General features: G+C 42.3%; 1 protein-coding gene across 1 annotated transcript in view; it reads left to right on the forward strand.

Annotated features, from left to right (window-relative positions):
* LOC135896970 (xylosyl- and glucuronyltransferase LARGE2s-like) overlaps positions 1 to 21,427 on the forward strand; it is a 50,518-nt gene extending 29,091 nt beyond the window's left edge. The window contains exons 11-17 of the mRNA XM_065425530.2: positions 3,393 to 3,494; positions 4,337 to 4,424; positions 4,975 to 5,099; positions 6,407 to 6,562; positions 7,892 to 7,998; positions 8,070 to 8,235; positions 10,933 to 21,427. Of these exons, the coding sequence (XP_065281602.2) occupies positions 3,393 to 3,494; positions 4,337 to 4,424; positions 4,975 to 5,099; positions 6,407 to 6,562; positions 7,892 to 7,998; positions 8,070 to 8,235; positions 10,933 to 11,160 (972 nt within the window). The 3' untranslated portion in view covers positions 11,161 to 21,427. The remainder of the gene's footprint in view (positions 1 to 3,392; positions 3,495 to 4,336; positions 4,425 to 4,974; positions 5,100 to 6,406; positions 6,563 to 7,891; positions 7,999 to 8,069; positions 8,236 to 10,932) is intronic.
* The last annotated feature ends 1,630 nt before the right edge of the window (positions 21,428 to 23,057 follow it).

The following is a 23,057-nucleotide window of genomic DNA, read 5'->3' on the forward strand; positions in this document are numbered from 1 at the left end:
ATTCCGAACGGGAGCCTCAAAAACCGGTAACGCCCGAACGGAGTACCGAACGTGCATATAGTTGCTGTGGAGTCATCCAAAGGTACCTGATGAAAACCCGCCCTTGCATCGAGGAGCATGAAGTACTTAGTGCTGGCGAGCTCAGCTTCTATGTCCTCGCGTCTTGGCATCTGATAATGCTCTCGCTGTATCCACTCGTTGATACTTCTAGGGTCCATGCAAACCCGTATTTTCCCGTCTTTCTTCCGCACGATAACCAAAGGGCTCACCCAGTCTGTCGGTTTCTGGACCCTCTCAATGATGCCACTTCGCTGCATGCGCTCCAGCTCCTCCCTCAGAGGTTCCCTCAGCGCCAAGGGCACCCGCCGAGCTGGCTGGACAACTGGCGTCGCATCCTTGTGTAGGACCATTTTATACTGGTGACTCACGCAGCCTGTTCCCTGAAAAAGCTGGCGGAATTCGGTTAGAACGTCCTCACTGCCGCCCGCTGTGGTGCTTCCTTCTTTTACAGCATCCACTGCACGTGACACCAGACCAAGCGACTCACATGCTAGTAGTCCCAGTATAGCTTGGTTGCCCTTTTTGACGACATAGAAGTTGACGTCTTTCGACCGGCCGTTCACGGTCACTGGTAGCCTTGCCATACCGAAATGTCGAATGACACCACCGCTGTATGATCGAAGCACCGAAGAGCTCAGTTTCAAATCTGCTGCCGTCTTGCATCGTCGGTAGATAGAGTAGGGGAGCAAGTTGGCCTGAGATCCCGTGTCCACTTTGAAGTTAACCATCTGGTCAGCCACTTTCACATGTACTACCCAGTCCGCTCTCGCGTCGATGCTCGAGACTGTCACATCGAGAATGTCGAAGCTGTCTTGCTCCTCGCCAACTTCTCGGATTTGCGAGCCCTTCTTGCAGCAAGATGCGAAATGGTTAACACCTTGGCATATGAAACACGTTTTGCCGAACACAGGGCATCTGCCGGGTATGGCGTGTAAACGATTGCATCTGACGCATTTCCGAGATTGCTGCTTGTCTTGCATCACTTGCTTATCGGGCTGTGCTGACGGTTCTTTTTGCACCGCATGCTCCGCTTTGCGAACCTGCCCAGACCGCTTCATGACCAGCGCCACGTGCTTATCGGGCTGCGCCCAGGCATTGTTTTGCAGCGATGCTGCTTCCTCCGCTTTGCAAATCTGCTCAGCCTTGGCAAGTGTCAAGTCTTTTTCTTTGAGGAGCTTTTCACGCAGTCGTGGGCTACTGGTGCCAAACACTATTTGGTCGCGGATTAAGGAATCAGCTATTCCCGAAAAATTGCAGCTTCTTGCTTGTTTTCTGAGGTCCCGCCTTGCACTCTGGATTGGAATATGTACCGCTCATAGACTTAATTCTGTTGTTCTTGGCAGTACTCCTTGAATTTCTTAACAACGGTAGCATAATCTTGCTTGTTCTCGAGCCCGAGAAAAAGGAAGTTGTTAAATACCTCCAATGCGTCGTCTCCGGCAGTGCTGAGCAGCAGTGCTGTTTTGGCGGCCGTGGTTCGGGGCTCTTTTGGCGACTACGTTGCTTCCAGAAAAAGCTCGAATTTCTGCTGGAACAATTCCCAGTTCTTGGCGATATTCCCAGACAACAGTAGTGGTTCAGGAAGCTTCAGCAGTTGCTCCATCGTGTTTCCATCGACGTGAGCTACCCCACTCCTGACACCATGTATCAGTCGAGGTGGCCAGCGACCAAATGCTCTTTATTGCTGAACGCATAGTGCTTTTATAGCCGCAAGGGGTGTGGCAACCAAGGCGCATATCTAATCTAGGCGAGCACGATGAATCGCCGCGCCAGGCATGGCACGTGCGTCATTCCCGATACAATTTGTCATGCTTGTTCTAGGCACATGGTGGCCTTTACATGCAAATGAGTGGAGCAATAAAACTTGCACACCTTTATTGCAACTGCATGAATTTTTCAAACAGTCATCAGGCCCCAAGAAAAGATAAACATCGTACCACCACCACACCACCACCGGAAGTGCTAATAGGGCGAGAATGGGGAAATAATCAGCACAATCCGGCGAAATTTACATGTTACATTACTGGACAGGGAAGAAACACTATATTTATAATTTGTGCAGGAGTAAGTGGCCCTCAAGGTGTGCATAAACATCATATGTTACCAATATATGGCCCATCGGCGTTTTTGGTTTAGTTGCGAAATCAAAAACAACGAAATGCACAGTGTATTGGGCTATGTTGGGCCATTTTGTGCATGTTTCAAACTTGCTGCCTGCCAACTCTGCCAACACATCACAATAATGTCTGCAGTTGTGCATTTGTTGGGACATTGCTGAGTCCTATGTCCCATGGATGCCTGCAGAACATTTTTCGGATAATGTGGGATGTCAGGGTTTTTTTTTTTTTTTAGACGTTCGCAGGATGTTGTGTATTGTCTGGGAAGTGAGCGTCTGTCCTGTCCACATCGTTTCTTTCCATCCTTATCCCGCTCAATGATACAACATGATGCACCAACTGGCCCAACAGTCAACGCTTCTCAATAGCAAGGGTTCGTGGGGTGTCAGGTGACACTGATCCACATAACACGTTGCATGGAGCAGCATCACTGGGTGCCACTCAAACTGCAGCGAACACACTTTTATTCAGCAACGTTGAAATAGCTCGTTAGTTTAGACTGAACTTTCCTCTTTTCAATGTCCATAAAAAAGTTCTTTTGGAAGTTAAAAAAAGGAACCACCATTTCTTTACGCAGCTGAGCAGCAGCGCACCTCCAGTTGGTGTGGCTACACTGTCGCAGCAGCATTTTACTGCCACCGGCACGCTGCATGCATTCTTCCTCTAGTGTGGCCGTGGCTTAACACGTTGTTTGTGGGCTACTGGAATGTTATTTAAGCTAGTACACTGGAAAATAAGGCTTAGGTTTAGAAATACCCATAAATACCCACTTCTTCAGTTGTATTATCCGAGTTCAGGTGAAAACGCAATCACAATAACTGTATAAAAATACATTTCTCCTATGTTGGCCGCGAAAAGAAAGAAAAATGTATTAGGGAAAAATGTATGATGCAAAATCATATCGACAAGATTCCACTAAATATATTAGTGCTTCAAAATGAGCTTGTGGAATTTACTTACATTGTGCATATGACTTAGTGCGGCTGCTTCATATATTTTTGATGACATATAGATGTTTACGAGAGTGCTGAATGTGCAGGCAACCTGTAGCATGCTAGGATTACCTATGTGTGCATGCAAGTACATTGTGAGTGTTCAGATTGTGAGCTGGTAGCAATATTTTCTTTAACTGTAATTTGATATATTGCTTATTAGTGGTTTGTGCAAGTTTTTTTTTTTCTTTTTTTTTTAACTGACGTGTATGTCCTCCTACAGTTGAATCTGTTGGATGAGGACGACCCCTGCTATGACTTCAGGAGAGCAAGGGTTGCCCAGCATCGCACACACCTCTATTACATTGAATATGACTATGAGCCTGTGAGTACCTCTGTCTGTGCCTCATCTCTTATATGGAGAGCTCTAATGACTGTTTTTAGCCGATGTGGGAGTAAGTTAGGTAGTTTTGCACTCGTATGTAAACCTGTATTTTCTACCTAAGATCTGTGGGAAGATATCAATACTCATTTGACTCAAGGGACATTGATTTTCACTAATTTAACTTAATTTTAATTTACTAAATTTTACTAAATTTTCACTAACTATAATCTCAACAGTGCACTCTTCACTGCGCCTTCCTACATCTCATCACGTGGTGATCATCGTTTTAAAGTTAAAGTGCCAAGCTGCCGCACCAACTTGTACTTTCATTCATTCATACCAAAGATGTCATTGGAACGGAATCACTTCCCCACCCCCATCGCCAGCAACCCTGATCAAACTACATTCAAGACATACGTCTGTAGCAATCTACCACAACTGTACCACTCCTCTCTGTAACGCCACAATGGCATTGAATGAATAAATAACTGTGAGCAATTTCCCATAGCTCATTGACTTGAAAAGTGCAGACTACGTTATGCCAGACTTTTTCACATTTCCACATTTGTGGTAATTCTACGGCTTTACTTGAAAGATGGGGCTCACATCCATATACCAGCTTTTGTGAAATTATTAGTTACATCAGCAGTATGGTTGGGCCCAGTTTTAAGTAGCATTAGGTTCAAGTAAAGTTATTGATCAGAGTGTAATAGCTGTTTTGCGAGAATTTCACTGTATCTAAATACCTTATGTCAGCTCCACCTCTTGACATGGTTTAATTATCTGTTTTGCTTCTTCCCATAGTTGTTGAAATGCAAATGTCAAATCCCTGTCTATTACAGTCTCCAGAGGGCAATGATGTCACGTTGGTTGCCCAGTTATCTATGGACAGGCTTCAGATGGTAGAAGCAGTTTGCAAACATTGGGAAGGTATGTATATACATATCGCTCTCTCTTTCAAATTAAATTTTCGTTTTTTGGTAATGGCAGATGCCTGAAATGCTTACATACATGTTTAATTAGTAGCAAAGAATTTTGTTTAACTCTATGCTGTGTTTCCTCCAGTACATTAGTGTCTCCAGTACATTAGTGTCTCCAGCTTCACTGTTCCACTGGCATTCTTAATGTGGAAAAGTTTGCATTAACCCTGTCTGGCTGGTGCCCAAAAGAGTTTGCATAGTACCTTAAAAATCTGAGTCATATCGGCCAACGTGCTTTATAAGTTTGCTCATGCAAGCATGGTACCAGTTTAGTTTGCGTGTTATTTTATTGATTGTCATGAGCTGTCCAATGTTGTGCTACAAATGTTCGTTGGGTTTAATTTAGTGGTATAATTTGTTTAGTAGTAGTATTTTGCTCCGAGGTGTTATCTGTACTATTCTTCATTTATATTAACGATATTATCTTACTTTCACAGCCCAGAGCAGCTGGAAATTACTTCTTTTTTCTGTTTCTTTCTTCTTTTTTTTTTCATTTTCAGGGCCAATAAGTTTGGCATTGTACATGTCAGACTCTGAAGTCCAACAATTCCTGAGCTACACTCTGAGCTCGGAGATTTTGCAAAGTCGCAAGAATGTGGGCTACCACATTGTCTACAAAGATGGAGTATGTGCCACCTCAATCTGATTTATGATGAAAATTATTGCAACAGCTACCCTTTTTTTACTGAATCTGTAGTGATTGACCTCTGGTGTCTTTCAACAGTCTGCCATTGGATGTCTGTCACACAGCTGTTACAAATAATCGTACTATCTGTATGCATGACTATTAATGATACCATCTGTTTGCATGGCTTCTAGTGTATTTGTTGTACAGTACGGTCCACTGTAATAGGAAACACGTGAATGTAGAGCACATAAGAGCGTTTCTCTCTGGCAAGCGTACAATTGCCTGGCTTTGCAGCACATGACTTGTGGTTGGTGCGGCTGGAACTTTTCTATACACCTGTGCAGTGCATTGATATTGACTCAGCCAGCACATGAAGCTAGAGTGCCAGCAAAATAGCGTTGCATTAGGGTATTCTCTTTAACACTGGACTGCACCGTACAAACAGCCGTCTAGTGCCTGACCATTGGCTGTGAATTTGCTTGGCTTCCCAACATCCAATGCCTGGAGCAAATGTTTATGTAGAACACACAGTCAATGATAGCTCAGGTGTTGAAAACAGGGCTGTGATAAGGTTAGAAGAACACAACAAGAGATGTTATATTTTTCTTTCCTTCACTTCATCCTTTCATCCATAATGGTGTATCCACACAGCAGGCAAACAGCTCCGTGGACAACTGCTCCATGGACAATAATTCCTCAGCATGTGCATCTATGAGACAGACAAGGCGAGCAGATGGCACAATTAAAAAACACTGCTACTATTCTCAACCTCACTCCACGAATGCTAGCAGCACTCATTTGAGAGTGGAGTCAAGATGCATGGATGTTGAGAGGAAACTGTGGGTTTGGCACAATGGCTGTTGGTTTGCCCAGATTGGACAACGATGGTTTTTGGTTCCTCTGAAACAGCCTTGTTGCCAAAAAAAGAGTGCTTATTGCTGGGCATATAAAGCATTCTGGACTAATTCCACAGTGTTCAACCTCTATAATCCGGATGTCATAAATAGCTCTGCATTTTCTGTCCACCGGGTTGTGGGCGACGCACAGATACAGCAATCCATCGCGTGTAGATACATAATGCGCCGTCCACTATGGAAAATGTACATTTGTTCCATGGTGTAGATATACCATAAGCAGCTGTCATGTTGTGTCCTTCTGTTCTTAAATCAGTCATCACATTGTGCCTTACTGCCCTGAACTCTTGCTGCTGTCTCTATGCTGCTGTGCTGTTTTCAAGGCATTACCTTGCATCGATTAGCTGAGCTCCAAAATGTCTAGTAACAGGCTGTGTTCACCTGTTTCAGACTTTCTACCCTGTGAACATGCTGCGAAATGTTGCTCTGCAACAAGTGAACACACCATTTGTGTTCCTGACCGACATTGATTTTCTGCCTATGCATGGCCTCTACGAGTATCTGAAGCGGTCTGTGTTTGCTTTGGGTCTTGAGTCTTCACGCAAGGTGAGACACTTGTTCATGTTGAGTTGAACTGTGGGTGTGATGACACTCACTGTTCAACTCAACACCGTGAAAGAAATTTGTGTCCCGTTGTGTTCAATTCCTCCATTGTTCCATCCACTAACAAAGGAGAAAGAACTGTGCTGATGGCCAAAAGGTTAGAGGGAAAGTGTTGTGAAAAATGTTGCAGTTTCACCCAAAAGGCGGAGCATGGATTGCGATAGCAAAATATTAGGCAGTTATGTGAAGTAAGGATAGTAGTTTCATCAGTCGTATAAACTTGTAAACACTCGCTTATTGACTAAATTATCAAGCATGGTGTCATGCATGCACAAGCAACCATGAACACATCTCACTCTATGACCGCGCACACTAGCTGCCAAATGCTAGCATGAGGAAAAGTGGTGGCAGCAGTGAGTGAATCGCCCTTCATGCTGGCTCTCACTTCAATGCGAACTAAACTGTGAAAACACAGCACACCCGAAGCCATCAGTCCTCGGCACACCTATACTTTGTGCCCACCGCAAATCACTTTCAGGATAGGGCCCACACGTACTCGCTAAGCCGCAACATACGCAGCCACCTCCGCAGTAGAACCCCCACATCCCCCACCCCTGCTACCTTGAGTGCGATGGAAGATGGCACACTTCATCGCCACCTTTATATGAAACATCACACCAATGCCGACAGGGGAATGTGCCTGGAGTAGCCACAGGGTTGCTATCACAATGAAAAGGAATTTGTCCCTAAATTGAGAATTAGTAATGTGAAAGATGGTAATGAGGAATAATTAAGTGTGAAGAACTGAACTTGCTAAAGGTAGGGAGAACTACAGCATCAGATGAAGGAGTCTGTTGCAGGGATGAATGCAGCTATAATAGCATTGTAGATGGCGTAATGCATATTTTGATGATGCTGTAATGAAGCATTTCGCACTTGTGGCTACTTCCAGCTGCAGGATGCATGGTTATTTCGCCCTCCATGGCAGCTACAAAAGGAATTTGCTGTGCATTGTCATTCAGTTTTCAAGTGATGGTCAGTAGGACAAGCACAAGCTAACTAATTTCTCCAGTTTTATTCAAAATTCATATTATCCATTGAATTTATTAAAGCATTCTCAATAATTGCATTGATAATGAGCCTTTGAGTGTGCCTTGCATCCCTGTAAGTAGAAGGCACATGTTGACTATTAAATGCTGCAGTTGACTAGCTGCAATGCCTGCCTGCAATTTTTTTTTTCACTAGTCAAGAGCATTTCCTCTACGATATTCGCATAGCTGGCTATATGCTATCGAAGAACTCTTTAATCCCCACCTTGTTGTCCTTTTACAGGCACTGATAGTGCCTGCGTTTGAAACACAGAGGTACCGACTGAGTTTTCCAAAAACAAAGGCAGAATTGCTTTCTATGTTGGACATGGGTACACTGTTTACCTTCAGGTGAGCCAAATTCTTTTGATTTGACAGCTCAATACTGATCGCCTTCATAACTGCCATGTTGAAACTTACAGGTACCATGTGTGGCAGAAGGGCCATGCACCGACAAACTATGGGAAGTGGCGGACGGCTACAACACCCTACCTGGTGAACTGGGAGCCTAACTTCGAGCCCTATGTGGTGGTCAAGAGAGATGTGCCTGAATATGACAAGCGCTTTGTGGGCTTTGGTTGGAACAAGGTCTGAACCTCTAGACTCAAGTTGTGTTTTCGTTGTGTTGCTCTCACTGCATATGAGTGCTATTAGCCGTGGTAATTGAAGTTGATGATTTATTCTCTGGTTACCATGTCTTTTGCATTACTTGCTTTTGGTTTCATTTGTTGCTTATCTTATTATCTTGCTTTCTCTAAAGAATTTCACTGTTTAATTGGGGGCAAGTTTCACACTTTGTAGCGCAAATGTTTTCCTCAAGTCTAGAGTATGTTGAATCACTTCCATGTGTGAGAAGCTTGTCTGGTTTTAGTCATTTTTCAAACATTGGCATGTTTCAGCATGGAATTAATGGAAAGACAGCATTTGCTGTTGCTTTGGGACTTACCTTTAGTGACAAGCCTTGCTAGAGCTGCTATAGAAGCAGCTACGAAAATAACAAGTAGTACCAGCTGTGCATGACAACTTTCACTGCAACACAACTCTTCAGAGCATGTTGGCTCCCAACGGGCAAACCGGGGAAACCACTGTCTTAAATTCAGGCAGCTCCAGATCAGCCAGTCAGGTTCACCAGAAATGTCTGCGTTGTTTGTCAAAACTCAATACAGTTAAACCTCATTAAACCATACTCGCTTAAACAGTAGTTTTGTTTAAAAAGTAGTAAAGTCATATCCCCGACTCAGTGGCCATTGAACATAATGTGTTTTGTATCCGCATAAACCGTACCAGCTTATTGCGTATGTTTTGGTTAACACAAGTGTGTCCGCTTTTCGTCACGCAAACATGGCGGTGCATCGTCTCCATCAAGTGGCCCAGCAGAACAACAAGCCCCAGAGATCGGAACCACGGCCTCAAAGTGCCCTGCGCATTTGCGCGTGAAGCCACATCAACATCAACATTATTTCGGCACCGAGCCAGAAAGCGTTGTGGCATCGTGCAACCAACACTGTAAGAAAATTTACCCCCTTTGAGTCGTATCTTGCCACACAACAATAAACGTCGTCTGTCTTGTCCACATTTCCTTTCTTTAACGCTGTGAGCCCGGTACATCCCAGTAACGAACGGCATGCATGTTATCAGCATGCCATAGCTTTGCCAACAGGAAAGTAGCGGGCGCGGCGTTTTCAAGAAAGGAAATGCGAGCAAGGCAGATGACGATTATTGTTGTGTGGCAGATATACACCCGAAGGGTGTAAACTTTTGTTAGAGTGAAGGACTCGGGTCATGCTGAAGCTCGAATAAAAAAAGACGCCGGGTGCTCAGCATGGAAGAAAAATGAGATGTCATTCATGCTATCGAATGTGACACGAAGAAGTTGGCGCTGGCCTGTGACAGGGATCTGCTGTTGACTATGGTGTGCGGCATTTGGAATGCGAATAAGTTGCTCGGTGGCGCTGCTGCAACTGCGAAGAGATGTGAGCTATGAGGTTCGACTTCGCCATCATTGCCTCTGTTGTTGCCGTAGTGTCGACAAGCAACAGTGATGAGGATGACACGGAAAGCGACAGCACAGGCGATTCAGGCTCGACAGTGGTAGAAGCTGCGCATTACATCAGCCTCATGAATGCAACCGTCGCGATGAGAACAGCACCCCTCAATGAAAAAAGCGCCCTGCGACTTTTGCAGCGCTACCGCGTGCACACATGGAGAATACGTAACACCAACGAGGAATCTGCCATGCAAGTGTTTGCCGAGAAGAGGGGGCTGGCTGAAAAGCTGGCTCGCAGCTTCAGTAAGTTTGAGGCTGCTGTCGTTGCTGCTAGGCCGCCACGGCATCAAACGAAAATAACCCTTTGTCACGCGAAGTGAATAAATGCTGCATGTTTCTTTCCTCTTTCATCACATTCTCTCTGAGTTCCTTTTTTGACAGGTAAGTGGGTGATCTCGTGCTATTTCGGTTAAGCAGTACTACCGTTTAGTACATACTTTTTCTGAGCTCTGGCCAACTATGGCTAAACGAGGTTTCACTGTATAGCAAACACAGATATAACAAGTTATTGGGTATAACGAAGGAAATCTTAAATGAGTCTCATTAATATAGGTTGGTAACAAATACATGCTTATAATGAATATCAGGTATAACAAACATTTTCGTGTCTGATGCAACTTCGTTATAATGAGGTTCAAATGTAAAAGAATTAAATGCCAGAACATAAGTCACCCTGACTTTTTATGCATCATAAAGCAGTGGCAGTGTGGTACAGCATTTGGGGTGTTATAGTATCGTACGATTTGTCCACCATGTTTCTTTGTCATTCACTGCAGAGTGAATGGGTGTCCCAGTGATTTCTAATTACTCTGTCTTGTGTCAGCTGACTCCACCTTATGCCTGCAAATTTCATCATTTCACCACAGCACCTAATCCTGTGCCATCCCTGACTCTTGTGCGATACCCGTTTGGTTACTCTAATGGTTATCTGCTCGACACATCACTTGACCTTCTTCCTTTTAATCTCAACTGGAGTATCAGCTACCCATATTTGCTGTCTAATGCACAGCCTTTCTGTCTCTTAATGTGGTACCCATGGCTTTCGATTCCATTGCTTATTGCATGGCTCTTAGCTTCTCAAGCTTTTCTATTGTCTTTGAAGTTTCATCCACATAGGTTAGTACTGTCAGAGTGTACTGATTATATGAACGAGCTTTGAACAGGTGTTTAGTTATGTTAGTTTCACACTGTACACCTGGAAGGTAACTGTGAAATGTATCCGCCAATCCTTGCCATAGGTTTCCCACATCATGGAACTACACGCCCAGGGCTATGAGTTTGTGGTGTTACCCAATGGATTCATGGTGCACATGCCACATGCTCCATCGCTGGACATTGCCCGCTTCCGGTCAAGCAGCCAGTACCGCAAGTGCCTCTCCCTGCTCAAGAGCGAGTTTGCCAGGGACCTCTCGCTGCGCTATGGCCGCACTTTTTCGGCCGCACCTGACCGCCGTCGGCGCAGGTGATTGCCCAGTGTTCGCCATTGCCGCTGTGTCTTGGCCAGGTGCCCCGCCCCGTCGTCTTTCTGACAACCGATGCACAAGCCAGTGCTGATTGTCCCTTCATGGGAGCTGCTGGCCAAGTTTGGTAAGAGCACGCAAGAATGTTAGAACCATGTGGCTCATTGCTTGATGGATTGTCAACTATGTGTATGTTTTTAGTATGGTGTGCTCCATTTTGGTTCTTACTGAGGCTGTGTTTTAGGGTCAAAGGTGTACTGCTATTATGGCATTCTGAAACGCAGAGCGTAAAATATTTAGCTGGGCCCCCTGGTCTGTAGTTTGACAGATGGGGTATCAAGGGTAGAGAAATGTAATTGTAGTGGCAAGGGAAGGTTAAACAAGGGAATTGGCAAATTCAGACGTATAGAATGAATATGTCTGATGGAGGTAAAGGTTCATTCACTTGCCGAGTATTGGGAGAGATCTCTGTTCCGCAGAGATTTGTGGGGATGACAGTGACCAATCTAACTGCATTGTTGACCCATTTCCATATGTAACCAGCTAGACTATCTAGGAACTAGCAAAAATGAACTGCCACCATTTGGCAATGGGCTGATAATCCATTTCATGCTGTCACTTAGGTATTTCCATCTGGACTATGAAGGCTGAATTGTAACTTTGCTGGGACATGGCATCTTGCTCACACTGCAGTAAAGGTTCAATGAGTTTCATTTGCACAAAGGAGTGTTAAACAGCAACAGTACTCAACAGATTGTCATGGACTGTGTACTCTTGGCATTGTTAACTATTATTGGCTTGCACTCAAATACCGGAAGGTCTTGAAATGTCTTGCTTTAAACTTGGGGCATAATTAAGGTGCAGTCTCTGTCAAAAGAAACGAGGTCACTAGTAGCATGAGTGTTGCAGTCTTGGCTGTGTCGTGTTAGATCTTGGAAGTCCCAGATCTAAAAAGCTGAGGAAGTTGAAAATAGGGGCTTACCTCCATGTCCAGAATATTCTATTAATGCAGGTGCAACAGGAGGTTAACTGGGTGGTCTGAGCTTGCTACAGTCATGTACTCAGTGGCTAAGGTATGAAGCCCCACATTTCAGCTGTGTTGTTGGACAACAGTGGCTGACATGACATATTAGAGCAGACATCTATCAAACTAGTCTACATGCTTCAGTATGTCTATGTTAATTTGCTGCTCTAGTTCGTTCACCACAAAGAAGCACTGCATGGCTGTAAACAGGGCAGTCTGCCAATGCTGAGAGGTTTGTTCATTTGGTTTGTTCTTATGTGCTCTTATTGAACTCGTCAGCTTCTGTGCACATGCTCTGTCGCCCCAAACTCATCACAGCAGTTTATCTAGACAATGCAGATTCTGCAAACTGAGTTCAACTTATTAAATCCACACTGTGTGTAGTGACTACAGCGACTTAAAAGTCAAACGTCATCATTGCTTTTGTACCTTCTCTCTGCCTATGTTAGCGTTGTCATCATCACTGTATCATGCTTGTTTTGAATATAAAGAATACTAACCAAGGTAGCTGAAAGTAAACGAAGTAGTGCCAGCTCATTTTAGATACCCTTTCCCTTGGCCAGTGCAATAATTTTATTTATTTATTTTTTTAATAATGTAAGAATTACCACATCTGAAGATGGTAATAATGGCACTGCCAGACATTCTTTAGTAGCCTCTGCATCAAGTTTTAAAACTGTGAGGACTGATTTTAATGTCGCACACTTTGGAGTTGTCACTTAATAGGTGCTATGAAAAGGTGCACTGAATACATCAGATAATACATGCAATACATGCCCACTTCTACTTGATGCAATCTTCCTGTTTAAATTTATGTATTGTCATGATTTGCAAGATATGCAATATTTCTTTGTGTACACAGAAACTTGTTAAGAATTCACAAGGGCAAGACGAGGTTCCTTGTGCTATGAAATATTATTTTGCCATCAGAACATTTTTTTAACTGTTCACGCAAAATATGTCATACAATTTTTGTGCCTTTATTGAGGCATCCATATCGGCTGCCATCCTTCTCACGCTCGATGGTAAATCGTTGCTATTAGCCTGAAATTATCTTAAGCTTAAGCAAGGGGCAAAAAGATAGAGAAGTTTAAGAAGCGCTTACCGTATTTACTTGAATCTAATGCACACCTTCTTTCCAAGAAAATGGGTCCAAAAATTCCTTACACCTTACAATTGAGTATGAAACCGAAACCTTGTTCATGGCATTGGTAACAGATTACCATCAGAGCCATAAAACACAGCGTCATCTCTCGATGGTGATGGCAACAGAACCTGTTTTCATTAAAGTAGTTGTGGGTTCAGTTTGTGCTCAACTACAATCTGGAGCAGTATTCTCTGTCGATGACTTTCGAAGATACTATCACTTTCGCAAGATTTCACGTCACTCGGCACCAGAGACGTCGGTGTACATGGCCACCAGTATTTCTGGTACTGTGCCGAGCTCGCTATCTGCACACAGTGCCAGGAACGCTTTCGATCGCATGCTTTGACAAGTCCAATACAGAGTCTCACAAAAGGATACTAGCAGTATCTCATGAAAGTGATCACCACTCGATAATATTGCTCCTGTGTGGTCGGCATCTGTAACTGATAAAGTACATATGGTGACAACGATGCGCTGCTTTCCTCACAAAAGGTATTTCTTTTCTTTTTCTTTTTTTTCCGCTCGTGAAGAAATATTCTGCGTGTCTTCTTTTTTTCCTGATTGTGAATGTCGGGGGTATGCTATAGTATATTTCTTTTATAAATCAGGGGCACGTTACCTTGAAGTGCACCTTTATTTTCTTACTTAATCTCATGAGAATTTGCTGCACATTAAGAATCTGGTAAATACTGTATTTCTTTTTTTCTTTACGACCTTGGGAAAGTAACTATTGCTAGTATTTGAGTATGACGTGTTGCTGCACACAGTGCTACTCGTTCACATTATTTTGGTTTCAATTACAAATTTGAGGAAATGGCAAAAGGTGAGGAGATCCACCGTATGTGTAGAATCACAATTTTTTTTTTTTTAAATAACAAATCGCCTTGCACTTCTTAGCAGGGCAATTTTCTATCAAAGTGTCCCCATTGTACATTGATGGTGTGGTTGATTGACTCCAGTATACTTCAGTGTACATCAAAACCCTAATCAATGCACCTGAATGCTCACTTACATGCAAGCATATATGCTTTGAGTGCACATGAAGCTTTGAAGAATTTGAGCCTGTGGCATTAACTACCACTATCAGGGGAACAGAAACACTACTTTTCTTGACATCATCAAGCACCATTTAGGTCAAGCATTCCCGTCCGTCCAACAGGCTTTATGGAGAGTTGCAAGTGAAATGCTGAAGGGAAGAAGTTCATTCTGGCATGTACCTTCATGAAGATGGTCGTCAAAATTGATTTCATCCAGAAGATGCTGTAGTGATATTTTGGTACAGGTACTTATTATATTATTTAGCTTGCAATCACATGATCGCATCTGAAACACGTATACTAGCATGCTATAATTAATAAAGGGAAAATCAGACTTCCACCCGTTTGTAGCAATTGCTACAAAGGAAACCCATACAGGTTCCTCGAAAGAAAAGTCTCGCAATTGAATAAAAATGCTGCATGCTATAAGTAACTAAGCCTGAAGAATCTACAGTACTGTTGTCTTTCTTCTAAGAAATGTCAACATCCGCAGTTATGAGGCAGAAAAATGAGCCGATCATGTTCATTTGCATGTGCATTCATTTTTCTTGCTTTGCTTCACTGCACGAAGTGAAATAAGAAATACGTTTCTCTTGGCTTTCAAGAATACCAGAAAATTCCCATCAAGTTCATGTGGCAATCTTTGAAGGGACACTAGAAAGAAACGCTAAATCAGTTTTGACTAATAAAGTGTTTTTTCAAGTTCCATTTTCAACAGTTTTATGGTGACAGGTGAATTAGCAAAAGAGACAATGAAGGTTAGAGGTAATTTTTTAAAGTTCAGCTCTTAACCCCTTGCACTTGTACCGTGTGACATCATGAATTTCAATATATTTTCTTGTATTTGGGCCGTTATGGTGCAGTACAAGTTCTTTAAGTTTGCCGAGTTCAATATTTGGTTCCTAGAGAATAAAGTGTAGTCCCTCTTTATTGAAAACATATTTACTAATCCAAAGGAGATGCCATCAAAATTCATGATGTCACGGCAAGCTGGTGTGGGAACCTTAAGGCATCATTGACAACCATCTTTAATTTTTGTCTCAAAGAAGGTAACTTAAATTTACCAATACAGCTCAAATTATATTCTCCCTTTAGTGCCCCTTTAAGTATATCCAGAATTTGAGGGTGCATAATTGCTGTTTTCGCATAATTGCTGTTTGCAGTAGTTAAGGCAGTCACAGTCACAGAAAACTTGTTTCTTTTTTTTTATCTTATTACATTTTGTCAATTCATACAGACCAGACAGCTGCAGCTTATCTTTGTGCTTTTGCCGAACATTGCCCTATTTAAAGAAGACCTTGTTACCTTGCATGAGCACGGTTTCCCGTAGAGAAAGTCAATCTTAGAAGTACAGCCGGAAGTTTCTTACCTTGAATAATAGTAGTACACTACTTTGATAGTGCTCCTGGAAACCAGTCTGGTATGAAATTACCAAGCATTTTTACTCCATCTTGAATGGTGAATGTGTTGGCTGTCAGTTGTCGTGAATGTCAGTGGAACGTGAATAGATGAAACCTAAAACTTGCAAATACGTGGGCTTTCATGGTTGTTTACACAGTGCTGAGTGTTGGCTACTACAGTAGCTGCATGAAATCAACTTTCCAATTATTTTGATTATTTCATTCACTTTTGTTTTCGTGGACCATTTTTTTATGCATGCGCTCATTGAGTTCAAGCAATCACAACATTTTTGTTGCATTTAAATTTTCCAGCAACACCATACATTGCAAGACCACTTCATGCCATTGTTCTCTTTTTTTTTTTTGCGTTGTTGTTGGGGGCATACAATTAGTCATACTTCTATTTGCATAGGCATACCTTCCCCCCATCACACAAAATCACCCCCACTAATGATGTCAGAATACTTGTGTATTTTATTTTGCCCCCGATCTTGGCTTTCTAAACCTTACCTGCTCTAACTTGTCTAAAAAAAAGAAATATACATAAAGAGCTCTTATCTTAATGGAGGAGCACAGTGCCTTGAACCTGCCGATATTTTTCTTTCTTTTAAAGTATTGGCACTGATTGTCCTTCGTTAGGAGCTTTCTGAAAGCGACTTTTCCTGTATGCACTACTAGTCCACAGGCTACACTGTTTGACTAGAACAAAGGAACTTATTTGTTTACATCAGTCTGTCAGTGTCGTTATATGCCCTGACTGCAGTGTCATATATTAGGCATCCTTATTGTGATTACTGATAAGGGATGTGTATCTGATAAAATCTTTGTTCCTGCTACTTTTGTTAACATACATTGTGGGCATAATGTTATTATGCTTCTATGTTTGTATGTGTGCTTGCTTTTTTTAATCTTCGTCAGTAGCTCACAATAGTTCCTATGATTTTAGTCTCCATCTCTGTGTGCTCAAAGTAGTGCATGTTCCAAACAATGAATGTGCTCTGAAACTGAGGTGCACACTTTGTGAGCAAGTGGTTTAGCACACTTGAGTTTGTTTCAAGGCTTCTCACCTTTGAATGAAAAAATGGGAGAGGGTGTAAAGTTAATAATAGTATATGAATTATGCTTTTGCATGAAGCTCACACTTGTTTTTTACAGCACTGCTTGAGTGGTTCATCTTGCAACGAAATGTCACAGGGCCTTTCTTTTTGTTCGCTGTTGTAGATGTCCTTCTTTTTTTTTTACGTTTGCACCTGTGCCATCGCAACTTGTTACAAGGCAGCTGTTGATGCTCCATGTAAAACTCCCATCCACGAAGTATTATTCTTAAGTTGGTGATTATCGAGTGACAAGCTCAACGTTAATGTAATGTTACTGAACACGTGACTTTTGAGCCTACGCCTAAATGCACTGGGATGGTACAGAGGATGAGAAGAAAGTTTATTTGATAACATAGCTGGGATCTGTCAACAAGTCTCCTAAATTGTGGCCGTTTCTGGTTTTCTAGAATTGGAAAATGGCACTCATTGTTTGTGCACATTATAGCCATCGCTCTGTGGCAGTATTGCAAACGTCTTGAGTTGCATATAACATCCCTGCCATGTAGCGTTTCAATCCTCATTTTTCAATTCCTCTTGCATCGAACGTTCGAGTGCAGTCAGGGGAGGCGGAATGATCAAATGGACTAGCTTTGAAGTCGCCCATGCTTGAACAATATGTGAAGCAGTGCTCAGACTCCATTGAGTTCGACCTGCATTGACTCAAGCACACTCGGATGTGCCATGTGACAGGAGTATTAGACAAGCATTTCATATGTATCAGCTTCTAAAATTGCTCAAATCAAGCAGCAGATTAAGTTAAGTTTGCACTCAAGTTATCATTTGAAAGCAAAAAATAAATATTACCATAATTACAGTGGAATCTCAACAATATAATAAAAAATAACTATCAGCAAATACACATACCGTATAGACTCATGTAAGGACCACACCCATGTAATGGCCGCACCCCCAACTTGGCAGCCCAAAATTAAACCCAAAAAAAATTCCTACGGAGAAGCCATCATGGTCGGTGCCCCAATGCCACGCGCGCACGTTGGCAAATTTTCACATGCTGTGTACTTCCACATGCTGCTCCTAGATGGCAAAAGCTGCACATTGACCTCTGATCATGGGTGTGCACAAGTCAAGGCCACACTGGCAACATTTTGACCAAAAGATTCAGTCCCATGTAAGGGCCACACCTTGTCAAAATTTAGAGAAAAAAGAATGCGGCCCTTACACAAGTCTATACAGCAAACATATATCATGAAGAACTTATGATCAAGGTTATAATTCAAACGGGTAATTTGCTATGTTATCTTCAGGAAGTTGTAAACTTGGAAAAATCATACAAAGCAGAAACATCAGTGAGGCTGTGCCATACATCTGGTTGCAGATTACAATTTTAATTATGCTTATTAAATGCACCAGGCATTGAAATGCAAATGCCAGCTGTTTGTTGATTGAAAGTGTGACCATGCAGTTCTTTATGTGGAATGTAAGGGTAAATGCAATTGACACGTGGAGTGAACTCACGCAGAAAATCACAGAATATAAATTTGCTTAGTGAGACAATGTCATTTTATTGTACCGGTGCGTCGGATCAGATGCAAAAAAGAGGGAGATCTTGCCTTTGATTTTCTCCACTTATGGCCAACCCTTTTCTGCCAAATGAATCCATATGGAGTCCCGAAAAGATGTTTCACAAGGCTAAACCAGCTTAGCATTGCTTTTTAACATCTCTCTTATATTACCGTTTTGGGAGACTTGCACTTGGTGCAGCTTTTTTTTTTTTTCATTTAAAAAAGGCGGGGTGATGAAATTGGGAAATTCACAGACGCTATTTGGAATTGGTTGGCGCAGGACAGTGGCAATTGGAGATTGCAGGGAGAGGCCTTCGTCTTGCAGTGGACATAAGATAGGCTGATGATGAATTTAAAAATAAAAGACATTCTTGTGTTCTTTGGCTACTGAATTAGAACTGACGATCAGGTTTTGCCAGCTTCCTTAATATACACAAAAATAAATCAATGAATCACTAGCATCAGATAAACATAAACAGCTTTTCATGACTGCTTATTTCGCTGGACATGTGATTGGGTAAAATGAAAGCAGCTGTAGATATGTCCGTAATGCAATGCAGAAACTCTGCACGTCTTCACAGCGTGTATTTTTCTGGCCCACTGTTGTCCGCACAGTTTTTGTTTTTTGTGCCAAAATGCGTGGTCTGTGGGTGTTGCAAGTGCTAGCATCTATCTGCCAGGACAGCCACACCTATTTTCGTTCCAGAAAATATTAAGTCCTACATAGCTCTATAGACTAGCTTGGTGAATCGTTCTGCAGTATTGAATGTGTACAGGTCGTGGCTATCATTAGGAGTGCCACTCTTCGCACTTTTGTGAGTAAGCCGAATATCTATCTGCACAGGCTCGAATGGCTGCCGACAGGACAAAACAATGCAGCGCTTGACTTGCTGTTTCTGTGTTTGTTCTCAGCTACCTTGCAGTAAACGGATTACTTATGCAGGCTAACGACAGCAACATTTCCTTGTGTGGAAAGGGTTGTACGGGTGCCAAAGTGAGCATTTTGCCACTTAGATTTGCATTGTCTATTACCGTAGAAGAATTCCTGTCAACTGCTTTTTGTGTAGTATGCCACGATAATGTCCATGGTAAGGAGAGTGCTCTAGCTGTATAGAATTCTCACTGCTTGTAAATACAATGCATTACCATCATTTTTATTTGAAAGACTTGCTCTGAGCACAATGCTGCTAATGGGACAGGACAGCCAGTGAGCTAATGCGGGTGTTTTTGCGGACAAATCACTTTCTTTCAGAAGTCAATTACGCACCTTTTTGTTGAAGGTATTCCTTCTCAGAACAGTGTTCACTCAGTGTTCGTTAAGTGCATCTCCTGTTCTATTCAAGTGTAGGAACACTTGGTTAGGCAGCTTGTTGTGACCGGTGCTTGATGTACACATAGAACATTAATATGCTTAGCCAAATTTGTGCGAAAAAATTATACTGTTTTAAGTTTTTTATGTTCGTAACTTTCTTACTTCTTGTTCTTTTGTGCCAATAAGATTGGCGAGGAGATGTTTTGCTTAATGTAGCATCATTGCAGCTGCTTTTGTTCGTTGTCACTGTATACATTTGTGGCACTGAGTGCATTTTTGCATGTTTAACAACATGTTTCATCTGCACTCTTATTTATTTCAAACCAGAGTATACTGTATACATGCTGCTTTCTTTTTGTTGATGTGATCTATGACCTTCTAATTTTGTTATTCTCTTCACCCTTTTTCATATTTTTTCTCTCTCTATCATGTCATTGGTTAAGCGATCAGTATTTTATGTACTTATGTCATTCTGACTACTTTTTATTCAGTACCATTCTTTCTGTGAACATTGATTGCTCTGATGTCTGTGCACATACTTTCATTCATATTCCATTCATTTTTCCGGCACTGTACATCCCGTTTTGCATCAGGTTCCATTACTTGCGTGCAATGCAAAGCATTGCCATGTATAATGTGAGACTGCACTTTCGTTTTGTTTTGCTCAAAGTTTATTTTTACTGGAATTAACATACAGTCTGTCTGGCACAGTGCTATGTATTTTGGTTTTGCTATTCAACGCACATTTTTATTTCTCAGCTCTCTGTTGTGACATGTTTTTGCATTTGTTGCATACTAGCAGTAACAGTTAATTTCCCTGTTGATTATTTTTCTGCCACTTTTGCCACAGGCTTACGTGCACATTTGGCAGTCATCTTTAGGTAGTAGTTATGCCTGTTGGACATGGATTCCCATGTCACACTTCTTACGTCAGGTACACGGTTAATTATTTCAATGGTTACTATGAATATATATATGCCCATCTCAAACAGGGCATACTGAACTGCTTAGAATAAAGGATGCCAGCATGTGCATGGTTATGAGAATTACTAACTCAAGACCTCAAGCTTTCAAGATTTACGTTTTGTGCAATGCAGCTTTCTCGATAAAAATTCAAAACTCTTAGAGAAACTGACATAGCTATTAACAGCAGTTGCAGGTACCATCGTTATGTAGAGCTGTTGGACAACATTGTGCTTATTCTAAGTGACCATTTTTTTTTAGGTGTACTGTATGGTCTTTTTCCAGGCTGCCACACCTTTTCCACATTCCATTAATGGAAAAAAAAAAAGTTATGACAATATTGTCTGTGGACATGAGAAGTAAGGCACAGTTAAACTATAAGCATAACAAGGTTTACATCAGCTTGTGCTGTGGTGTGACAATTTCCTGCTTACTTAGAAATGCAGCTGCACTTATAAACAGCTTGATTGTGTATTGCCTCCAAGTGTTGTTTTTTTTCCCCCTTGTTCTAGTCTGCCAACAATGCTCTGTGGCTTTGCCAACACATTGCTCTGTGGCTGTGCCTCGTTATTCGCATGTTCCTGTGTTTTGCTCTTCATCCTTCTGGCTTTTTTGTGATTGCCAGCAACAGTGCACGGACTTTTTCATGTTCATAATTCTGTTGCATATATTGCTAGTGATTGTATAGCTGTTGATATAAGTGGTAGGCACAAGGTGCTTTCTTATACAGAAAAAAAAGAAAATAAATGTTATATGATTGAAACAAACAATGTTTGAGCAGTCTCTGCTTTTTTGTGCTGTCTACTCACTTTCTCGTGAAAATTCACCGTGCACCATTGCATTCCACTTACAGTGAGCAAAGGATGAGTAAGCTGGAAGGTGTGCATAGTGTGCCTGATGTGAGCTTTTTATATTCATAAAGTGCAAAGCCATTTATCTGAAAGGTTAAAGATGCTCTGCAGTATCTTTCACCTAGCTGTTTATCAGCTTCCTGTGAAGCCATCTGCTTGAAATGCTATACTGCGCTGAGCAAGTCCCGCTAATGTTAGTCAGGATATTGAATGATTGCATCATGCTACACGGCCTGTAGAAAAAACAGCAAGGAATCAAATTTCTGTCTACTAGCATTGAGCAGTTTAAATTTTTGATGAACTGGGCCAACAAAGGCAAGTCAGCCTCATCCTCCATAAGTCTGCAGCAGTATCTGTATTTCTACTTAGTGCCCTCAATGTACAATTGCCTCTGGTGCTCTGGGCAATTGACTTCTTAAGTGCTTTGGATGGGCTCCACTCATCAACATCAATAATCCCATTTTCAAAGTGATTCAGATGAATTCAGCACACCCACTTAGTTTTTCTTCTACTACATAGACGGCTGCAGTGCCACTGTTTAAGATCTGCAGTAATTTCACTCTTTTTTGTTTTACTACAGAAATGTCAGAACTTTTTCAGTGCCTCGAAGGCTGTGTTGATTCAGTCTCGGTGTTCTACAACACAGGTGGCAGCCATTTCGTCAGTGTTGAAGAGGTGTGCTTATTGCGGTCTTCATTGTCTACTACATAGATAGCAGCACTTTGCCAGCACTCAAAGGCCATACTTTTGGAATGGCGTGCTTTTTGGGCCTTTTTGGCAGATTTGGAACGATCGCGTAGGCATCTGACAGGTCACACATGAGTCATGCAGGCAAAAGAAGCCGCTGATTGACTCTGACAGAAGGTGGCATACCCCATCACTGGTAGATATTTATTCTCAGTTGAATGCACACACCCCCATCTGTACCACACAACATATCTCCAGCCATGGTGTTACGCTTACATCACCACCAATAAAACAATGAAGAAGTGAGTGAAAACGATGTATGGAATTTTGTTCTTCGAGCGAAGAGAATGATGACAGTCTTCTCATTGCTTCTACTGAAAGAGATTATTTGGAAACAAAGACAACATAGACTTAGCCTGAAAGTGATGCAGTGTTTTAATGCCTAAAACATGAAGCAAATTGGTTGAAAAAGCTTTAGACGGGTTTTTGATGTAGTGAAGTTTGAAAATAAGGCATGAAAGAAGGAAGATAAGGTCACTTTTGGTGAGTGAGTGAAGAAACTTTGTTATGAATGCCTGCAGAACGGTTAGCCTGCCCCTGTTAGGGAGGCATCACCGTGACGCGGCCATGACGTCATCGCGGCGTGTGGCGCCTCTACTTCGGCCGCGGCTGCACTACTCCCTTTGGTCGACCACGCTTGCCCCTCTTTTGGGGTGGCAGCCTACCTCCGGTTTCGCTCGGTCGTTGCCTTTCAAGGGCCGCCAAGATCTGCTGGACGGCCTGGGCTTGGACATCTTGATCATAGCACCTCGTTGAAGCCTCGAGCCGCAGCGGGATCGTTGTTATCGTTGCAGCTTTGTGC

This window comes from Dermacentor albipictus, chromosome 3, assembly GCF_038994185.2.
Source record: "Dermacentor albipictus isolate Rhodes 1998 colony chromosome 3, USDA_Dalb.pri_finalv2, whole genome shotgun sequence".
In the NCBI taxonomy this organism is placed as follows: domain Eukaryota; kingdom Metazoa; phylum Arthropoda; class Arachnida; order Ixodida; family Ixodidae; genus Dermacentor; species Dermacentor albipictus.